The sequence below is a fragment of the Trachypithecus francoisi genome, unplaced genomic scaffold, assembly GCF_009764315.1.
Source record: "Trachypithecus francoisi isolate TF-2019V2 unplaced genomic scaffold, Tfra_2.0 Lachesis_group11, whole genome shotgun sequence".
Lineage (NCBI taxonomy): Eukaryota > Metazoa > Chordata > Mammalia > Primates > Cercopithecidae > Trachypithecus > Trachypithecus francoisi.
The window spans coordinates 52311485-52335040 of NW_022681456.1; the positions used below are offsets into that span (position 1 = coordinate 52311485).

Below are 23556 nucleotides of genomic sequence, written 5' to 3' on the forward strand. Positions count from 1 at the left end.
ATTTACTGTGAAAAGGAATTTCTACTTTTAAGATTACAGACTTCTAGAGCTATATGCCTAAAGATTCTAGAAGATATGTGAGGATGATATAGTTGTCCACATTCTATACTTGTAGAAATGAGATGATTTCAGAAGGCAGAGCGGCTACTTAGTAAGAGAGTTGATAGTGAATCCTGGCTCCTATCTCCAGGTTTGATGTTCAGGAAAGGAGACTCTTGGGACTATTTCAATCAAAAAATACTTCGTTGAGTTCCTATCCCTGTGGAACATGTGTGGGTACATAAAGAAATTTAAAATATGATTATTTACTTTGGGAAGTATCTCCCATATAAATGATATAATTAAGAATTCAAGGCAACAGTATAAAAATACATCACACAGAAACATTATAATTTTCTAATACAAGATACAGACATAATGTTTGCAGAGAGTTCTGGGTTAATCTTTCTCTTCCTGTATATGTTTGATTCCACTAGGATCATCTAAATGCAGTGTTCCTACGTATTTGAAAAGGTGTCAAGGTAGAGTTTCAAACAGGACTTATCTTTGAGAAAAATATTGAAACTATATGAAAGAGTAAGCTCCATAGAGAATATCATGGAAATGGTGCTTTTGGTGGTTAAATAGAAAGTGGGTACTGACTGGGGTCAGAGGTGTGATATTAAATTATGAAGCAAAGGAAATGATTAGGACTGAAGATCGAGTTGCCTAGTCACAGAGGGATTGAAACTGCAGAGATTGGGAGGCAGCATCTTGAAGCAGAACCAACCACAGAAATAAGATGATCTGAGTTCCAGGGTCAAACATCCAAGCAGAAGTGAGAGTTAAGGATTAGAGCAAACAAGCTCTATTCTCCAGAGGCAGTTTGTCGGCTGAGAAAAAATGATGATAGTATATGGAGAAGAAACAGAAATATTAAAACATTTGCTATTTCTGGGGAAATTATCTGCTCCATACCATCTTAACATACTCATTTGTTTGCCACCTGGGAAACACCAACTCTCTCGAGTCTTCAGAGAGCTCTATTAATAATTACTATGAAGAAAAAAGAACACGCATGACCAACTTAGCTGACGTCAATAGTGAATGGTTAGGATAAAGAAGAGGCTATTAACAGGCATTGCAAAAGATGAAACAAATCTAAGACAAAGAGATGTTCAAGACAAGAGAGTGATCAAATAGAGCCAAAACAACAAAACTATGAAAAAAATAATGAAAGCAGAAAAATATGTTGAGTTTGAATAAGCAGAATTCCCAATTACATATATAAAAATGCATATATCATTAGGTTAAGGCTACTTTAGCAGGCTTCCTTTAAATACATATGAAAAGCAATATACATATTTCAAAGAGCTTTTTTTGCCTGCTAAATTGCAATTCTTTTATGGTTATCTGCCAGTTTGTATTATAATTGTCTGAACTCATTGACCTACTATAATAAGCTTAATAAAAAAGTAATTTCACAGTGACAGTATAGCAGCATCATTTCAGAAGTACAGTCATGCATTGTTTAATGATAAGGAAACATTCTAAAAGATGCATCCCTTAGGAGATTTTGTTGTACAAACCTAAATAATATAACCTACTATGTACCCAGGCTGTATGGGATAGCCACCTACACACCTAGACTATAGGTATAGCCTGTTGCTCTAAAAATTCTACAATATGTGACTGTACTGAACACCGTAGGCAATCGTAACACAATGGTTAAGTATTTGTGTACCTAAACATTAAAGCTATAGTAAAAATATGCTATTATAAACACTGCCATAAATGCAGCCCATCATTAACAGAAAGGTCTTTATGTGGCACATGACTGTATTTTTCTACATCTAAAATTTGGATGTCCGTGCTGGCTTTTAGGCCAAAATTTAGATTGTTCCTTGATGCTAAGGAACCAATAGTTACAATGTAAATTCCACAAAGTATCAATTAGAAATGACTCATGCTCTGCATAGTGAAAGGGTCTTTCTTTAAATAAAGTAGTATTTCGCTCCAATTATGATTTTATTTATTACATACCCTTTATGAGCCAGTCACTGTGTCTAAATACAGTCTCCAGATAGGTAACAGACTAACAGATGTTGAACAATGAAGTAATGAAGTAACAATTTATACATTCAAATGTGTTTAAATACAAATCGCGTGCTATTGATTAATGATGAAGACGGGTCTAATGAAAGAAAGAGGAAGCCAGCTATCATCAGCAGATTGTAGTAGAGTTAGAGCTCTCTTTTTCACACAATAACAGAGACCTCTGCTGGACAAATGGAGGGACAGAGGCTTTGCAATATGGGTTTTCAAGCAATTTTTACACACTTGCATCTCAAGGGCCAATATGAAATAAGTTATTTTGAATGGAATTTAAGGACTGGGAAATGTGGAGATATTTGTCTTTGTTGACCTAAATAGCAGATAGAGATGCTCTCTAAAAGAAAAGATGTTTATTTAGGAATAGAGCATTGTGATAAGAATATGTATGTCGGCCGGGCGCGGTGGCTCAAGCCTGTAATCCCAGCACTTTGGGAGGCCGAGACGGGCGGATCACGAGGTCAGGAGATCAAGACCATCCTGGCTAACACGGTGAAACCCCGTCTCTACTAAAAACTACAAAAAACTAGCCGGGCGAGGTGGCAGGCGCCTGTAGTCCCAGCTACTCGGGAGGCTGAGGCAGGAGAATGGCGTGAGCCCGGGAGGCGGAGCTTGCAGTGAGCTGAGATTCAGCCACTGCACTCCAGCCTGGGTGACAGAGAGAGACTCCGTCTCAAAAAAAAAAAAAAGAATATGTATGTCATAGTAAACTATAAACTATGTGTACATTCAGGGAAAGAAAGGAAGACAAAGATTTTTAAAGGCAAAAAATTAAGATTGTATAATTTTTTGAAACAATTATCTTTGGCTACTCAAATTAATAACAAGGGTGCCACCAGTCAGAGGTTGGACAGGCAATTGCCAGACAGATATCCCTATAAACATATTTTTTGCATAGGATTGCAATGGCCTTTGTGCAAGGTTGTGGCTTTCGTAGGGTCTTTTGTTGTTGTTGTTGTTGCTATCATGCATGGGAGCATGAGAACTCTCTGTTCATGGCCTTCGCTGGCTCTATGTGCCAGGATTTTCTTAACAATAGTGACTCCATTTTGATTCTAACAACTTTCACACCTTCACAATCCAAATGAATAGATATCTCCAACTAGTTCCATCCATAGATCTGGGCATGTGAGTCTCCTTCCTGAGCTCTACAGCCCTGAGCCTTCACAAGCCCTACATTTTGTAGCATCTTCCTTGAAAAATTTTAAGAACCCCTGTCATGTCTGGGACAGTTTGGGGCTGGCAGTGCCATCTGGGCAAGGCACCCCCAGCCAAGAACTGGACCTGGGGTCTAATCGCCGGAAGCATCGAACTGTTCTTAGTTACTATTCAGACACTGGGACCAGCAGGGAAGTAGTGCCATCTGGACATGCTGCCCGATCCAGCCAAACAGCAGGGGCCTGGGTCCCTGTTTCTCGCCTTCAGGGTTTTCATTGACACTCTACCCCATGCATGCACTCGACCAGATGCCTTAGGGAGCCTAGTTACTCGCATCTATGGAGTCATCCTGAACCAGTGGTCTGACCCTGTTTTCAAGAGGGTGGTCTGGCAATTGGATGCCTCGCTCCCACTGGCAAGAATGATATTGTATGAGATTGAATCAGTAGATTGTTGTCCCACTGATTTTTTAGTGGTTCAAAACTGTTTACATAGGAAGAGGGGCTGGCAAAAAAAAAAAAAAAAAAAAAAAATCCTTGACTGTGCCTGTTACACACTAAGAGTGGTCTTGCCCTCAGCAAATCCAAGTCCTCAAAGGCCTCACAGAAGTAAAGGTGCCTGAGTCATAGCCAAGAAAACTTCTTTGAGGGCAAGGATGCTGCCTTGCTTACACGCAAGCACTAGGCAGACCCTGACAAGGTGATAAACAATTTATTATGTAAGTAGTCCACTGAATCATGGAACTCAAACCTTCAAGCCCAAGCACTTCAGGCCATGAAAGGGGAGTTCATTGTGTTCTTTCCACATAGTTTCCTAATAGACCTCCTGAAGAATGAGTAACCCCTAGCTTCCACACACCAGTTTTTCTCTATTTCTCCTCTGAGGCACTCGTCATTTTGAGAATGACAAGCTAGGCCAGGCATGGCGTCTCACATCTGTAATCCCAATGTTTTGGGAGGCCGAAGTCAAAGGATCCCTTGAGGCCAGCAGTTCAAGACCTGCCTAGGCAACATAGCAAGACCTCATCTCTACAAAAAGTGGAAAAACTAGCCAGGCATGGTAGCACACATCTATAGTCCCAGGGGCTTGGGAGGAGGATGGGTTGAGTCCAGGAGTTTGAGGCTGCAGTGAGCTCTGATGGTGCCTCTGCACCCCAGCCTGGGACAGACTGAGACCCTGCAAAAAGAAAAAAAAAAAAGAAGCTACAGATCCTCTTCTTAATGAAGGGGGTTTAGAATCCTTGTCCCCTGTCCAGTATGTGCCAATCATAGTACCCCCAAAAATTCACCCACCTTCAACATACACAAACATTTACATTCCTTCTATGGGTGTACTGTATCCAGCTAGAAACTCTGGTATATAGTGCTGGCCAACATTAATATAATATAGGCCACAAATGTGAACCACATATGTAATTTTAAATTTTCTGGTAACTACATTAAGAAAAGTCAAAAGGGATAGGTGGGATTAATTTTAATCCTACATTTTATTTCACCTGATATAGAAACAATATTCTCATTTCAACACATGATCACTTAAAATTTGTTAATTACATGTATTTTTTCTACTATGTTTTCAAAACCTGGTGTGTATTTTACACTTATAGTACATCACTTGGATTAGGCATATTTCAAGAGCTTAATAGTCACATGTAGTGAGTGAATAAAATATTGGTATAGTTAAATAGATATTTCTGAAGTTCACATGGCCATATGAGCCCACTGATGCCTGGATAAGAATGAGACAGTCTCTCACTGGATTCAGATAATCATCCATAGAGTAAAAGATTTAGCAAACTGGTTTTGCTAAGGTCACCCTTACCAGTTAGTTGATCAAGTATGTGGAAAGATAAACATGAGATGAGTGAGGCAGCTAGGTCAATTCTATGAAAAAATGTCCTCCTTCAGAAGTGTTTTAATTGGGCTGAAAATATGCACTTGCTGGGACTTTTCTCCTGTTTAAGTACACTGTTCTGAATGTGATACTTAAAAATAACTTTACTTACAATGGCCTTACGTCTCATTTGTATTTGGCATTTTTGAGCAGAATGTAGTTCCAGTAATCTATCAAATGCTTTGAAAACAAGACACTAGATTTTGAAATACTCCCAGTATTTCTAAGTTCTTCATGCTTTTTATTTTTGTTTATTTATGAGAAAATAAAATATCCAGATTTAACTCACAATATTCCTACATTTTTCTTTGCTTTTATTTCAAGTTTTATTATTTTAAAATGTGATATTTTTTCTATTAAAATTTTGGGTATATGAATAAATTTAAATCATAATTTAAATGTTCTTGTATTGCTCAGAGGAATAAAAGCCTGATTCATCCAACCACCTGGTGGCTGAAAATGTTTCACTGTTTATTGAATATGTCTGCCTCATCAATCTCTATATCCCCATATGGACCATTCAAGAATGTTATAACTTTTAAATGACTCATTCATTTTCATTTACATTTCAAGAGAACATTTTTATTATTATTTGAAGACTATGAATAATAATTTGTTCATATACAGTAAGGGAAATATACAGATGAGACAAATAAAATGAAAATATTCACTCACTGTACATAGTGGAAACTTTCCCATTTGAAAGTGTTTCCCAAGACTACTTTAGTCACCAGTGGAAAACTTTCCTAATCCATACCAAGAAGAGAAATCTTTCATAATAAAAAAAGATTTAAGTACCTGTATTCATTAAACATGTGCATAATAAGTAAAACAATGTTGGCCCTCAAACTCCACATCTCTGAATTAGATCTAGACAGCAATTAACGTGTTCTTAATTAAAGGTGACTTTTAAAAAATTATAAAATTCAGTAAGAAGGTTATCAGGAATGAGATTAATTTATTTCTATCAATGTTCCAAAGTTAATATTATCCAGTACTATAAATTATTTGGTAAAATAAGTTATTAAAAACAGTAACATCAAAATTTGCTTCTGGCACCTTGGTAAGATATTTTACTCTGCTAAAGAGAAACCATATCTTGGTCAAGTCCTGCAAATGTTAAGTAAGGAAGTGCTCACTACAATGAGAGAATAGCAAAAGTTGTCTTCGATAGTCTTATTTACTGATATGGTGATGAAATTTCTTGCATAGCCTTTGTAAGAGTTTGTATTAGCTTAAATCTATCTACCTAATCTTGACCTTAACTGGAGTTTAAATTTCTTTTATAAAAAAAATTATATACCTTAACCCATTTAAAAATAGTAAGCATTTTCATTTAGCTTGACTTCAGAACATAGGGAGTAAGTCCTTATTTTTCAATTACGATAGATAATTTATGAATTAATTTTGTAAGTTTAGAAATCCTGTGATATGTGTTTAAAATACATCACACTTTTCTTCCTTCCTCTTTTTATTACAAAGTTATATGAGGTATACGTATTATATATTGACACTAAATGAGAATTTATGACCTACTGGGTAATAGCTATTTTTATCAAGCTCTTTTGAAGAAATTTAGAATTTTTTCAAAAAATATTATGAAGTTTAAAAAACAACACAAGAACCTTCCCAGAACACATTAAGTTATGGAAGTAAGAGAATATTGGAGTCAGCCAGTAGAGCAGAAAAAATTTCCTGGAGCAGTCTATGAAGAGCTCTTAAAAGTCAGCAATGGCCTCTCCATTCTTTCAACTTGTAATGGAAAACATATACTTGAGTTCCTACCCAACTGACTATCATTTATCCCATTATATGTGAAATATTGCAAATACTTCATGTGTTGAAAAAATAAACAAATATCACACACTGCATAGATATTTGCACTTATTTTCCATAGGAAAAATATAAAAACAGACTTTAAGACTTGGGGACAGTATATTCAAGTGTCTGTCAGTGTACAGGCCACATTCATTATGTTGCCACTGGGTGCAACAAATTGTATCCCCATAGGTACTATTTTGTTTTCATTTTCTCAGTGTATGTTTATGTATGTACCCATGTGATTTTATGCATGTTGGGTTAGAAATATAAGGAGCATTTTAAAATGTGATACTAAACAGTTGCTCAACCAAACGTTTAACAGCCTGACTTCAGAATTGACACAACCTATGCAACATAATCTGAATACTTAGTTACTTCTCTTCACAGGAGGCTTTATGGAGACTGAAGCTGCAGCTCAGGAGTCCCTGGGGTTAGGCAAACTCGGAACTCAAGCTGAGAAGGATCGAAGACTGAAGAAAAAGTAGGTTTGGGGATTTTTTCCCCTCTTTTTCTGACTTTTACTAATTCTTTATTATTATTTATAGGGAATTAAAAAGAGAGTGGTTGGAAACGAAAGAACTATATTGAAGCCAGTATTTTCCAGATATTACCTAAAACCCTCAGGGCTTATGTTTCCTGGTTGTGAGCTACTGTTTAAAAGAGCATAACAGTATTTGGCCTGTGGTGGAAATAAGCAGTTTCTTCAACGTAACCATCCATGGATGTGTTTCAAAATCCTTAAAAGTAATGCAAAACCCTATTGATGGTAAAAATTAATACCTGATTGGTATGATAAAATGAGATTATACCATCTACCTTTGTTTTCTCTTGTGGCAATTATAAGTATCTACTCTTTGAAATGGAGTAAAGGACAAACATTTCTCTGACTGATTGAATATAAACTTATTTTAGACTCAGAGCAGATTGTTTTGCATCTGTCAGGAAATTGATAGTGTATCTTTTCATTCATATATAATATGGAACATTTAAATGACTTGCAACGTTGGCAAATTTTGAGTTGCAGCAGCTGTTGGAAAGCAAGTAGGTTCCGAAATAACATTTTAAAAATACATAGTAACATTTTCATTGACAAAATGGCACCTTTAGGACATGTTCTTTAAATGTAAATCAGTTTCTTTTTATTCCAGAATCTATTGGTTGATTATTTCTTTTCCTTCTTCTCAAATATTTCTTACATTGTGTTTTTAGTTTTCACATTTTCCTTCTTTCCTATGAAAGAATATTCACTGCTTTCATCATCATTTTGTAACAGATAGGCTCTTAGGACTATACAGGCTAATCAATTGACTTCATATTTTGCTTTCTCACTTGCTTTGTAAATGTTTACTAATAATGGGGAAGTATATACTTACAAGTTGCCAAACAACTCACTAGCCTAATTGTTTGTTAGTTTGCTACTTACTAAAAATTACATACATATATCCCAATTCAGTAGGAACATTGTCCAGAAAAAAGTGACCTTGAGAACATCATTATTTCTACAATACAATCAAATGCTCAGCCATAATCAATAATGTATATTTATTCTTTAGTTACTGATCACTCAAAAATATATTTAAATATTATCATAATCTGTTTCAAATGTCTTAATTTTGTTTAGTCCTACCAGTTAGTGATATGCTCTATTTCATAACTATTTATTGAGAAAAACATTCTTCAAAAAAACACTTTACTCTGTTAATTTTTTTAAATGTTGGCAGTTGATTTCAAGTCTAAAAATATATAAATGATCAAAACCCAGCCTGACAAATGGAAACAGTTTATTTCCCTTAAAAGTTAATTCTCATTTCTCCCAGAGAAATACTTAACAAAGAATGGCAATCTGAACAGCTTTCACAATTGCGTATAAGTCTGATACTGAGGCAGTGCACTGCATTCTTTATTAGTTGTTGATGGAACCAACTGGAATATTTTTTTAAATAGCTACTAAAGATAAACATTTCAATTTCAAATAACATATTTAAAGTTTAGCTAGTATTAACCTTATACACTGTTGGGTTGATTTGATAATAATTTTATAGACTCATTTCTCAACTACTAAGTACCCTCACAGTCAGAAACAAATACTAGTTCTTCCCTTAAATATCTTACCCTGCTTGACTTTGGGTTTTATTTTGCAACATGTATCGGCAAAATGTAACTGTAAAATGTATTATGTAGAATACTTCCTTTAATATTAAGAAGAATATTAACATTCTATAAGGCAAAAATGGCTAACATTTCTTAGTACAGTTAGTCCCCATGGATTAATGGTATTTAGGTTCAACTGGATTTAACAAGGCAAGTCAGAGATAATTAATGAAAGCACAAAAGTATTTCCCTTATTTTTGATTATCCCATAGCAATAACCCTATGAGCATAGATATGAAACCAGTGTTCAAAGGACTTATATGAATAATTGTTAACACCTATTCGGAACTTTCATGGCACTGTGGCTTGATTTCTGGATTACCAAAGAGTAAATTGTCTTCATATAATGAGTTTTATTAGAGACAGACAATTTACTTTTAAATTACATTGTTTCAAACTTTATTTCTATTGAATTTTATGTCATTAATTATTAATATTATTAAATGTTGACAGTCTATTCTTGAATTTTTCCGAGTGTTTAAAATTTCATTTAAACAATTCCAATTTTCTTCCTTTTTAAAGAACCATATCCTCTTTCAGTGCACTTTGATGAGTTATGCTCTTTTCTGTGTTCAAATTTCATGTCTGCTAGTCTTCTATCAAGATGAAAAATAATTTTAAGTACATTTTTAAAAAAATAAGTAAAAACAAAAAATGAAGCAACATTTCTCATAATGTTGAACACTATAGATTGTACGTATACAGTTGCAACCTGTGTTATCCTATCAGTTGTTTCTAAATTCTATCCACTGGCCCAGCAAAATGGTGTTTCCAGGACTTAGTACTTAAAACAGCTATGCTCACTATCCCATAATTCATAGCAGAGATTCAGTAGTCTTTGTGAGGGTAGCCAGAACTAGACAATATCTTATTTTCAAATTTGCTAGGATAGCAGCTATTTAGAATTGACAGTCTGTAACTTTAAATTTAATTGGGAGAAATCTCTAGAGGAGTTAATTATGGTACATTTTTTAAAAAGCCATATGGGGGAGTTACTTTCAGAGAGCAGCATTTAAGACATTCCAAATTCTTGCAAAGTTCAGAAATTTGTAACTTGGCAGTCCTAAACAAAGGTTTAATTTGAGGCACACTTACCATCCAGTAAATTTAACACACATAGGTTACAACAACTTACAAGATTTGTGTTCCTACTTTAATTCTCCTTTTTCTTTGCTTTCTGGTCCAGGCATTAGTTTTGCTTATATTTCTCTCTATTGTCTTATTATGAGAAATAGGAAATCAACAACATTGAATCTACTAAACCACCCACTAGTCATGAAAATCTTGTCTTGTCCATCTTTACCTTCCTGGGTATTATTAAACAATTGCTGTTGTTTCATCAGAGTAACATGTAACTTCGGCCTAAAGTCAATCTATTGTTGGTCAGCCTAGTTTGCCTTTACTTTGCCTCATCTTTGCTGTACTTTTCTTTAAATCATCAATTCCATAAATTTCTCCAGCAGGTTTATGTAGAGTATAGTTAACCTATAATAATTGTGTCAAACTAAAACTCAGCTAGTAATTCTTTGAATGCTTCGCAGTCATTTTCTTGGTTTTTCCCCTTTAAAAACTGAGCAGTTTCTCTGTAGGCTCCTGACATTTAAGGGTGAGTCACTTATTCTCAATATATAGTCTCAGTATTAACATTATAATTCTTCATAGTTTATTCAATGTGGACTTCCTGTGGGGATGCCATGACTCTCTGAGATCTTATCCATCACTCTCTGTTGGATTTCTTTGAACTCCAGGATCCTTTTTTATTTAACAAAAACATCTTCTCTTTTACTGTTACATTTAGAACAACCAGACCTGAAAATTTCACTCCTTTTCTTTTATACCTTTCACCCTCATATTTAAGAATGTATTTCCCATTCTTAGCTCTCCAGCCTATGTTTTAACCTAAAAGCTTCTTGTTTAGGAAGGCCAATTAAAGCCAACCACACAGGCCAGTAAGGGTGACTCATGCCTGTAATCCCAGCACTTTGGGAGGCTTGAGGTGGGTGAATTGCTCAAGCCTAGGTGTTTGAGACTCAGCCTGGGCAACAGGGTGAGACCCCATTTCTACAAAAAATAAAAATACATGAGACAGGCATGATGGCATGTGCATGTCCTAAGGCTGAGACAGGAGGATTGCTTGAGCCCATGAATTCAAGGTTACAGTGAGCTACAATCACACTGTATGGAATGATAGATGGTCCCTTAAGACTTAAAACCTACATGTGCCAGCTCCCAAAAAAACCTGTGTTTCTGAATGAGGTCCAACTCAACAAATTGTACTTAGAGACTATATTTGGGTATTTTAGGGCACAATAAATAGAAACTCTCTGCTTTTCCTAAGTTCCGAATTTATTTGTTGACTGACAAAACTGTCAATTAGAAATCGAACTGTCAGCCGTATTTCCAATAAAGCTGGCTTAGATAAATAGTGGGGAAAAAAAAAAAGCATAACTGGAAACCCCAAATAGTTAAATCCACCTAACACAGAAAGACCTGGTTAATCACAGACTTTCAAGTTGCACAGGTATAAGCACCACATAATATTAAAAATAACATTTATGGTATTATAATTTCATAAATCTGTTACTTTAGAATCAAGAACTAAGAGCTTACAAGGGTAGTAATAAAATTTAATGTCATCAACATTCTTGCTTAAGCAAGTTTTGAATCATCAGTGTTAATTATATTTTTATTATATATCTCATTACATTTCTTACTTTTCTCCCCTGGAATATATTTAGTTCCCAGTTTCACATGTCAGCGTCTCTAAAAATGTGATGATAGGGCAAGTGGCAAATTCCTTGAGTCATTAGAGACCTGAAAATATATTTTACACCTAACATTAGTTGATAATTTCCCAAAATATAGAACTATTGGTTAAAAATAATTTGTCCTCAGAACTTTGAAGTTACGGCTCTTCTTGCTTCTAGTTATGGCTAATGATCAATTGATTGCCATTCTTTTGTATATAGCATGTAGGATTTCTTTTTCCTCTCTCTCTGACAGTTTTTAAAATTTACTTTTGCTTTATCTTTGGTGTTCAGAAATGCCATAAGTATGTGTCTATTCAAATGTTTTGTTTCATTTTTCTACTTTATATTTTCAAACTGAAGACTTGTTAGGCTGAACTATTTGACATCTGTTACTCTAGAGGATTCACATTTCTACACTCAACTTTGAGTCCAAGAAGCTTAGTCATACACAGACTTCTGGGATTAAAGATGAGGATGTCTGTTTCAATAGTAATTCACCTCTCTAATTCTCAAGACAGTTCTGAACAGGCAGTGAACATATTAAAATTGACAGAATATCCACTGAATAGTTATTTATCTCCAGCAATATACATGATGAAATATTTAGCTGAATTCTTTATGTGCTAATGTTTTCTCTGGCCTCTTAACATTATATAATTTTTTTGGTACAGGATATATCCATGCTGAAATTTTCTCTATTTTTATAACTTAAGTTGAAAGATATCATATGAATGTTAATATACTGACTAACTTATCATTTTCAATCTTTAGTTACAATATAGATAGTATATTATTATATGTTAGACTTTTATATGTATTCTGAATGGATAACACTGCTAAAGGAAAATAGATTTCATATGCAAATTAATTTTTCAATATCATTAAAATGAAATTAACACCCCGATTCAGCTATCAGTAGCATCCTTTCCCGAGAAGCACTTTATCCTTGGAGGAAAGCAGTCACACTTAATCACTACCAATAAATCTTTATGTTAGAATATCAAAGACATAAAAGTGAAGCTCTATAGATTTACTTAATTTATTCCCATCACAATCCTGAGGGTCTCCTCAGTGTGTAATCTTTAATGTGTTTTGAGACTGCACTTTTAATCTTTGGCGTTTGGCAGGTTCAGAGTATACATATCTGTAAGCAAAATACATGTCATGGAAAATATTTTGTTAAGTGCCTATGTGCCAAATTAAACTTATAAATGAACTGTATTCCAGAACTTAATTTATAAGATGTGTTAGAAGCTCTGAGTACATATTCCCATCTAAGTATTCTATATACACAGAAAGTAAAAGTCTGTACTTCCCCCACAAAAATTTGTTTTGTAGGCATGCAGTAGGAACTGTCTCTGGGTAGATAAAACAAAAAGAAGGGTTCAGCTGCATGATATTAGATTATCTCACAGATTACAGAAACAACAGATTCCAGAAGCAATAGAGTCAAGATATTCCCCAAACTTTGACAATAAGATATCATGAGAGATTTTTTCCAGCCTTGTCACAAACACATATATTCTCCTTCATCCCATTCCAAAAATAAAGTCCTTAGATGAAATCCTTTTAAGGCCTAGTTTGGAACAGTTATTTGTGCTTTGATCAGTTTGTTTATTTTAGTCGGGGGGTTATTTAGTACAGACACAATTACTGCAGGAAAATTCCTGGGCAACTAATTCAACGAATATAATAATATACAACATTTTAGAACCTAAACCCAATGCTTTCAAAATTTCTCTGGGAAAATGTGTCCCAGTTTCCTACTTGGAACTCCAGAAGCCTGTCTCCTCTGTTTTCACTAAAATAGAGTTGCTGTTGGCTTTGCCATGTGATCATGCATAGCCCTGCCTAGCTCCAACCAAGGACAATTATAAGAATTCCCTGAACGTAAGTAATAATAATATCCAAAGGATAAGGGTCAAAATGCACTGAAATTTGTTAGTAAAAAGAAAGCTAAGGGAAACCAAAGTGTTCTCTTTTAGATATATTTAGATACATTGATCTATTTAGAGGAAGGAAAACAGCACAAAAGGAATAGAGTTGCTGTTTTGAGCCAGCAGTGCAATGTTAATATATCACAAAGAGTAGAGCAGAAGCCCTCTGCTGTCTCCATCATTTCTGCCAGGAGAAACATTTTTGATCTGGAAAGAGTAAAATAAAAATGAGTCAATGAAAATTAAAATCAAGATAGATACATATACTAGAAGATAATGTCATTTTCTAAATAAATTCATATCATTTATCTCAATTGATGTAAATCCTGGATTCATATTAACAGAACATGAAAATGACAATTTTTCATTCTTTTCCTCAGTATGTCCCAAGAAATGTTTTAAATTACTGATATTTGAATTACATAGTTCTGTTCTTCAAAGAGCTTGTAGAGAGATGGACATGAAAACTAATTATTGCATTTAAGTATTTCAGGGTTCATGATCACTTTTTAAAGTCTTTGTAGAGAATGAGAAAAGTGTCAGAAACCCAAAGGCACCCTAATGTTCTTATTTACAAGACATTCTCCCAGCTAAAGACAAATAACCAAAGGGGCTTCACAAATGAATTGATGAGGACTAAGTGAAAAAGAAGGTGGTATAACCCAGCACTTTCACACATGATTTAAGTAAGAACATCAGATTTGGCAAAATACAAAGCTAGAAGGCATAGCTCAGTTTTTAGATAAAGAATATGCTTAAGGATGATTTTTACAGAGGCATCCAAATCTGACAAGATGAAATTTTATAGGGGAATTTTTATACTACTGCAGCCAACTTCAAGACTATACTTACTGATTTCTTCTATAGGGGAACATATAGAATTTACCTATAGCTCCTACAAAAAAAGTTTCTACAAAGTAGGCAAATGAGCAATGCCTGACAAATAATTTAATGTTTTTCAATATCCATAAAAGCAGTAACAGGGTCAAAATTCTATGCATTTGCCAGATTGTAGCTGGGTACTGTGTTCATTTCTGGAAAATATACTTAAAGTAGATGTATTAAAACCAGCATATGTTCAGAGGAACATGACCATACTAGTGAGAAGACACAAAGCCATGTCTTCAAAGACTGGTAGAAATAGGAATATGTGGTGTATACAGAACAAAGATATAGACGCTGCCAAGAGAATGAACAACCAAACGTGTTCTTTATGGCCTTGTGATAAGACCTTGGGCCAGAAGTCAGGGGTTACTACAGATAAATTGAGCTGACTGTAAGAGAATTATTAACAATCACAAAGGTAGGAAGAAAAAATTGACCACCTAGAAAGGGAGTTGTTCACTGTAATTATGTCTAATATAGACCTGACAGGCATATGTACATAATAGGATTATGGAGGATTCACCTTTTGGCTGAGAATTTGTACTACGTGCTTTTTAAATTGTCCCTGCCCTGAGATTCTGTGATCCCCTATAAAATTCAGAAGAGAACTGAACAGAGGAGAATCTTTGAATTTTTAACATATAGACGCTGGCATATTATAAGTATTTAAAATGCATTTCCCAAATAATTGAATGCATATACAAAAGCTGGACAAGGAAAGAACTCTAGGATAAAGAAGAAAACCTGAAAAAATATAATAGGAGTTAGGGCAGTGATTTCTACCCAGATGACTAAACCTGAAACCTGGGCTTCCTCTTTGCTCCTGTTCTTCCTTGTCCTAATTCTTCCTCTGCACACGTCCATGTAGTATTACCAAATCTAGTTAACTGCATTTTTATAAACCTCTCAAATCTGTTGATTTTCTTCTCTCCAGCTCAAGCCATCATACTACAAGTCTTTCTACTTCTAGTCTTGCCTTCCTGTAATCCATTATTCAGCTAAAGAGACCTATCTAAATCTTATTTTTTAGCTGCCTAAAACCCCTCAATCACTCTCTCACAGCCCTAGAATTAATTTCAAATAGCTTTATGTAGTCCATAAATCCCTACATTATGTGCTTCCTGTGTATCTCACTAGCTTTATCTCTCTCTGTTTCCCATCTTCCCATCTTGCACTTCATGGTCTTGATATGCCTAATACCTATTTTTTTTTTTTTGTTTCTGATTACTCTTATCTCCTTGTGTGCATATATTCTGCTTCATGTTTTCCTCATCCTTTGCATGCTAATGATGTTATCTATTTTATATGTAATATCTACATAATAATCACATTGATTAATTGTAATGTGCTAGGCAATGCACTGTTCTATGCATTTTACATCCATTATCTCTAATATTTTTCACAAAGCCTTTAATGTAAAAGCTGCTATTTTCTTTTATGCGTCAAGAAATATAGCTTTCCAGGCACTGTGTTATACAAAAATGTAGATCTCCAGAGCCCAGTTTTCCTTGGAATTATTTAGTATCTAAGAATAGGGCTTTGATTTACAGAATATGTAGTCCAATCTCAACTGTACCTAGAATATCCTATATAACTTTTAATGGTCCAAATAGGGAGTGAATGAATAATTCCCCAGTTTCTTTGTACTCTGGAAAGGGTAGCATATTTTTTTCCTCTAGAGAATAGTTTCTTATCTGCCCCTTACCCTATCCTTCAAAATGAGCAACAAATGTATTCAAACCAAACATGCTTTTAAAGAGTGGGGGTGGGGAGGATTTCAAAACAGAAGATGTAGATGTTTTATAAAATTGACTTTTTCTGATATAATTAGCCACACATAATATTCCAGTGTTTGATATAAGATATAATCATACTAATGTTCCCTAATAAATAAGCCATGTAAAGAATTTAAATGTGTGCTTGAATCAATCTGAATTATTCATTCAAGTAAAACTTACAAGAGAGAATCTAATAGCAAGAATAATTATGGATTTTTAAATGAAAAAAATCAAATTAAAGTACATTTAAATATAATGCTGACATCTTAATCTAGAATTTTCCACATTTGTTCCTGCTAATATAAAATCCCATATAAGCTTTGTATTGTATTTTTTATAAGATCTTTGGAGATTTAGTTTCTTCCCATAGTTATTTCAAATGAGCCATTCATGAACCGAATGTTTCTTGTCTCCACACTTCTAAGAAGGGCAGTAATTATGTATAGTCTCTCTCTTGCCGGGATTTTACAGATAAAAAGTTCAATACAAAAAGACTTCATATACATATATGAAGTGTGTGTGTGTATTAAGTATATTTTTGTACACACATACACAAGGATAAAATTAAATATCTTTAGTTCAGATTCTCCATAATTGAAATTTTAATTTGAGGCTTAACTGTATTGAGTTTGCTAGGCAGATGAATAACAAAATTCTTAGAGCGATAAAGATTTCTTAAACTCCTTTAAGTAGTCTCGAATACTTTAGTTATTTGAAGTCAATATTAACTTAGAGAAAAGTTATTTTTAATATGATGGTGAACCACACTTAAACTTCTGAACCATTTCTTTCATTTAGAAGAATCACTAGAAACATGCTTAAATATTTGTCTGTAAAGCCCCATCATCTGTCTTTAAGCAGGAATTTTAAGCGGTTTTTGACATCACCCTGATATGCTCTGATATCCACATAGATCACCCATTCACAAACTAACCTTTTGGTTTTATAACTTTATTGCTTCCAATGTTGTTCACTACCCCAAGTCAGACACTCTTCATGGTATTATTCTGAATCTTGTCATCACCAAAATCACGCTTCTTTCAAACTTACCAATTCAAGCATCCCATTTCTTGCTAATCACAGTCTTCCCACCTTTGATCTTGCTTTATGAACTTTTTCTTCTATCATCTTTTTTTAACCTCTATCCTTACCAGTGCACTATCCCCTTTCTATTTTCCCCTCTCTCCTTGTTTAGCTTAGAGTATGTCCGTAATTTCAGTACCCTCAAAATTTGTTAAATTTCTTCACTCTACTTTCATTTGGTCACATCTACATATAACAACCACACCCAACGACGAGATTTTTTTTCTCCATGTGTACATTTTGGCACATCTGTGCTGTTGGAGAAAATTACAGCAGGGAAATTAGAAATAGTTTTATTGTGAAATTCAGCACTGCCTAGTAATCCCAAGAGTTTTATTTCATTAGTGTTGTTCTGCTCTCTGCAACTCTTGTTAGAGACCTCCACTCTCCTCAAACTTGTATCTTCTGCTGATGAGTTTATATTCTAGCTTAAGGAGACAGAGAGACAGAGAGAGAGAAACCATCCAAGGGCCCTGAATTGCTTGATGCCAAATATATACTAACACTTGCCCCATGTGTCTTATTATAGAAAACTAGGCTATTCTCTTCTTACTCAGATCACCCCTTTCCATTTTCTTAGTCATTTTGTGCTGAATTCCCCCTTGCTTTCAACTTCTGCTCCTGTCTTTTTTTTCCCCGCCAGCATTTAAACATTCTCAACTTTCACCTATTAAAAAATATTTATATATTTTACTTTTCCATTTCAGTTACCAGCCATTAACTACTCAATTTGGTGTTAATAACTGATTTAAAAATATTTCTGAATCACCAACTTGAACCTTACAAAGCAAGAGTCAATTATATTCCAAACGTAAAACTCTTTTAATGAATTGTTTCTTATTTGAAGTTTTCAATCCAGAATTGACTAGTTTATAACAGGAGAAGGTCCATTCAATTGTAGGAGATCTGGAAGATCAAGGTGAGGAAACTGAAAAGTTGAAGGCTCTCATTTTGAAATATAAGACATAGGTTTGCTGGTAGTTTCTTCTTCTCCTGACTGGATATATGCTGATGTTGCCAATGAAAACATAATGTCAATAATTGCATCTGATCTCATTCATTAGATGGTAACATAACCTGTTTTTTTCATGTTAATTAAAACTTACTTGCCTATTACTCACAATGGTCTTTAACTGAAGAATATTTATTGTTGACAGAATCTCTCTTACTATTAACATAGCCTTGACACCTCTGAAATGGAGAGAAAAATAATAAGGCCATATGCTACTGTAAATAAATATCTGTAGGAAAGAATGCATCAATATTTACTATAAGAAAAATTAATCAGAAAAAAACTTCTCTGCAAATATATATTACCTCCTATATGAAGTTTATAATATATTAGTACAAAATATGGGTCATTTATAACTATAGATTTTTGTCTTTTGCAGAACACATTTGTTTGAAAGTCATGAGGTGAAATTCTTAACATTCTGAAGTGATATAGCTGCTTGAAATTGTTCTTAACTTTATTTACTATGGAAGAGAAGAAAGTTCATAAAAACTATGAGAAATCAGATAATTTATATAAATTCATAACAAAATAATAGAAATTTGTGCAATGCTTTTTGAGCAGTTAAATTTTTTAACTTGTGTTTACATTTGTGTTTTCTGTTTATTTTTGTATTTTCTCTTATATTTTATCTTTTAAGGTATTTATACTGATTAAGTTTTTTATTTTAAAAAATGATGAAGGATCATCTGATAAATATTACTGTTTCATTGTGTGCAAATTTAATCAACTTGTTTTATAGGAAAGTGATTCCTAGATAGCTAGTAGGCTCAGAAAGATTATGTTGTCCATGGTGATAACTAGTTCCAAATGCTTTTGGCAAATTTCTTGGAAAGCTAAGAAATTGCCTATTTTTTCTGAACCCATCATAGAGTTCACAGGTATGTTGACAAGAAAACCATTTTAAACATCTAAAAACTATATCCTTTTGGTCTTAATTTCATTTCTGTGGGGTGTATGATGTGAAAAACATGATAACTTTCTTGGGACAGTGTAATGCCAGTGTTTCTGAACATTTATGTTTTTGTTCATGTGAAAATTTAAGGAGCTTGCCACAGATGCTGTGGAGTTAAGGCCAAAAATATGCATTTTTTTCAAAGTGCCAATTTAATAAAAAGTACACAGTTTCTCTGAATGAATGCCTTGAGAGGAGGCACGTGCAGGGTGTTCCATTGCACACCAATCTTTTCTTTATAATAATTGTTCAATAAAAAAGGAGATGCTCTAACTTGCCTAATTTCTGACATAGGAATTTCTGCTTTCTATTTGTTGTATTGAACATATTTTATGAGTTGTAGTAACAATTTTATTTTTTAATAATTAGGCTATTATGCTTGTAATATATTTTTAAAACAATATTCTCATGGATTTTTGTTGAATTATTTAACTTCCATATTTTCTCAATGCCTCTGCTACATCCAGGTAGCAAGGGTTCTTCAGAAGCAATATATGTATCAATGTTGTTTTAGTGATGATTTCTGGTAATATTGGTGAAACAATATAATTTATGGATTTTTCCCAAAAAACAACATTTGTAAACACTTATTCAAATAATTAAATATTTCTACTACTGAAAAAGCCAAAATAGGCACAAACTTGATGTTTATTTTGCCAGTAAAATAGAGGAGGAAGTAATGTGGCCACGGAAGAAGAGGAATAGAGCACTTTTACACTTTCTCATGTTCTGATTACTAGCCATATATATTTACCAAAATAGTAATTATTATTACAGCATTGATTGGAATAATAAATTATGGATCTGGAATGGACTTTACGCATTTCTGTTGCTAGGGATTATGATGAGGAAATTGAAGACCAGAATCTGCTAATAATTTTGACCAAATTGTGTATGAGAACTAGAATCTAAGTTTTCAGTTCTTCAAACTAGGAAGGACTTTCTTCACTTCAAATTGCTGCCTCTTCACATGTCTACTGTTCTTTCTTTTTGGGCCTTAGCAGTTGGCTTATAAAAATAAAAATCCAAGTGCCAATTAATAAGTTATTGTTTCTACTGGTAAAATAACATGGAAGTGGCCTGAGGTAAAGAATGTCCTTTACCAAGATTCCTTGATTTCCTCCTGGGATGTACTCGAGGCTGGGAAAATGTGATCATGCATGTTTCAGAGTGGCTCATACTCAAGACATAGACTTATTGGTCAACTATTAGAACTACCCTCAGCCTGACTATGCTTTTGGACGCAGTGAGTATGTGTGTCATGATGAAATACAAAATGGCACCATGTCTTTCTCATACCTGAGCTTTCTCACATCTGAAATAATGCTCTTGTTTTATTCCATGGCTTTCTTTGGATTGAACTGTATCCATTAACATTTGTGTGCTTTTCTTTTCCATCCATCCTTCTCCATCTCATGAAAAGCACATCTGGGTAAGTTGAATCACAACGGCTGCTGAACATGTTTATTTTCAGCACCATCTTTTTTTTTTTTTTCGAAGTATTACTCTTTTGAGTTGTGACACAAGCTGCACTGCCTCTGACCTGAAATGAAAATCGTAAAGTGTATTTATTTCCACACAGTAAAAGGAATCATTGGTTCAGAGAAATGTTCACATTTAAATTAATTATGTGAGCTTTTGGGCACTTGTATTTCTTCAGTTTTATTATATACATGTCAAAGACATTCTAGACTGCCTTCCCCCTAGTTTTCAAGTAATTCCCTAAAAGGTCAATGTGGCAAGCAGCCAGGCTCAAGTCATATTTTCAGACCACTCAGGTACTACTGATTGTGCTGCCTGTCTGAATTGCCCTGTACCTTTCTTAATGCTCCACCTGTGTTGTGTTCAAGAGACAAACTTATTCATCAACGAATAAAACTGCACATATCTGAAAAGGGTTAAATGCTGTTCTTCCTGCAGAGCTTTTGCATATAGAGAGCCAAGAATAATCCTTGGTTTTGGTTGAATGTGTGTTATTCCCATTGTTTCCTGTACTACTAGTTGATTTCTAAAGCTTTAAAAATCTGAATTACTCAATTAATGGCTTCAAATTTTAAATCCTTCTCTTTGAACTAAAATTAGAGTATTTATCTATTCCTAAGACAAATTTGGCTTCAAAGTAAAAAAGTAAAATAAAATATGCATAATATTTAGATTGGTGTAGACTACTGCATTTGTAACATGGTGAGCTATTAAAACACTTTGGACTGAGAAGAAGGTATTGCTTTTAAATTTAAAGCAGTGTTATTTTCTATCAATAAAATGAATACAATGAGATACAATTATCCAGGAAACTATGAAAAGTATTGCTAGTTGGCTATATAAATATTTTGCATGCCAATATAAATTCATTTACTTTGTAATATTACTTTATTAACTAGTAAGGTTTATATTATTTTTAATATAATGTTAAGTTACAGTTGCCATTAACAAAATGATTTAGTGATACAGTATTTGCTTCAGTTAGGATATTTTACAATATTGAGGAATTAAGGAAAGCTCTAGTAAGGTGTTCTTAAAAATGCAAGGCAGGTTGTGGTTAGAGTACTAGTCAATAATGTTGGCCAAATGAATGTTGTAAACTCTTTTTGAAAATAACAAATATTCTCGACATTGAGTTTTAAAGCACAGTTTTCATGTCATCATGTAAATTCGGTCTTCTGTTTTCTAATGATTTTTAATTTCTCCGAGGAAAATAATTTCAAGAAATAAAACTTAATTCCTCTCATTCCTTATTGAATGAAATATTGAAAAACAATGAATGAATGATGCATTTTTATTAATGGACTGTAAGAAACTGATATAATGGCCTTCATTCTAAAATTCAGTTTCTTATTGTCTTTCACGTGCTCCTCGGACTTAAACATTTTAGGACCTCAACATCATTTCCCTAGTACAATTACTGAAAGAGAGCTTTGGATAATATAATATCAGGGAAGATAGTACAACATAGTGAAGATGACATAAGAAGATATGAGGAAGAAAGAACACTGACTTAGGAATCAAGAGATAGAGTTTAAGTTCCATCTTCCCCACTTATTTGCTACATGCCCCTGAGTGACTGAAATATTCTTTGTACTTACTAATATTACTATCTACTTATCTCCCACAACAGTATGAGAGAATATGTGTACCTTCAGAAGCATACAGACTATAAACTTCCAAACTGAGTAAAAGATGGTATAAAATTAGATGAAACACTAGAGCAATCTAATCTAAATGGTATTCATATAACCTGAAAAATTACAATATTTTCCAGTAGGTACCCAATTACTATCCAATTACTATTAGGAAGTGACTGACATATACAGACTATGGTGTCTTGCAAAAGTGAAATTGTTTAATGGGGAGTAATATAAGCCCCTCTCATTTTCAATAACAGCAAAAATAATTATATGATTCAATCATATTTGTGTGTATGTGTGTGTGTGTCGGGGGGGTATTTATATCTTTTTAATGGTTTTGAAAATAATTAAATTCAAAACACAGTAAGGAAGGAGATTATGTAAATCCGAACTCAATTCACAAATAAATTTCTTTCCTGAAACTATGCCCTATATTTCAGAGAAGCTAGAAGATAAAAGGTTTAAATATTAATGAATTTTGGTTTCAGTGTAATGAAATTATTTGAAATCTAAACAACTTAGCATGTGTTACTGGAATCTGAATAAAACACTACTTAAATGTGTCATAGATTTTCATACATTTTCACCAAATGTGAAAATATGCAGTAATAGGATACACAGGCACACACACATTTGCACTTGCACATACACAAAATCACAGTATGCTGTGCTTTCAAAACAACTCAAATTTAATGTTGAATTTGAAACTTAATTTTATGAAGCTAAATATATATAGTTAGGTAATCAATCTTCTGAAGCAGCTGATTGGAATTTGTAACATATTTCTGTTTAGAATAATTATGTTAACTAAGATATACATGTTCAGCTTGCAGATGTTAAAAAAAAAAAAAATTGGGTTGGCACCATACTGTATTCGCATTTGCTGACCAGAATTTCAACTAGCTTCTCAAATGCGT

At 33.8% G+C, this 23556-nt stretch overlaps 1 protein-coding gene across 6 annotated transcripts in view; it reads left to right on the plus strand.

Annotated features, from left to right (window-relative positions):
• Positions 1-23556, plus strand: part of LOC117089678 (liprin-alpha-2) — a 207375-nt gene that overhangs the window by 132203 nt on the left and 51616 nt on the right. For all 6 annotated transcript variants that reach the window (XM_033221151.1, XM_033221154.1, XM_033221150.1 and 3 more), the window contains one exon: positions 7351-7444. In XM_033221151.1, the coding sequence (XP_033077042.1) occupies positions 7351-7444 (94 nt within the window). The remainder of the gene's footprint in view (positions 1-7350; positions 7445-23556) is intronic.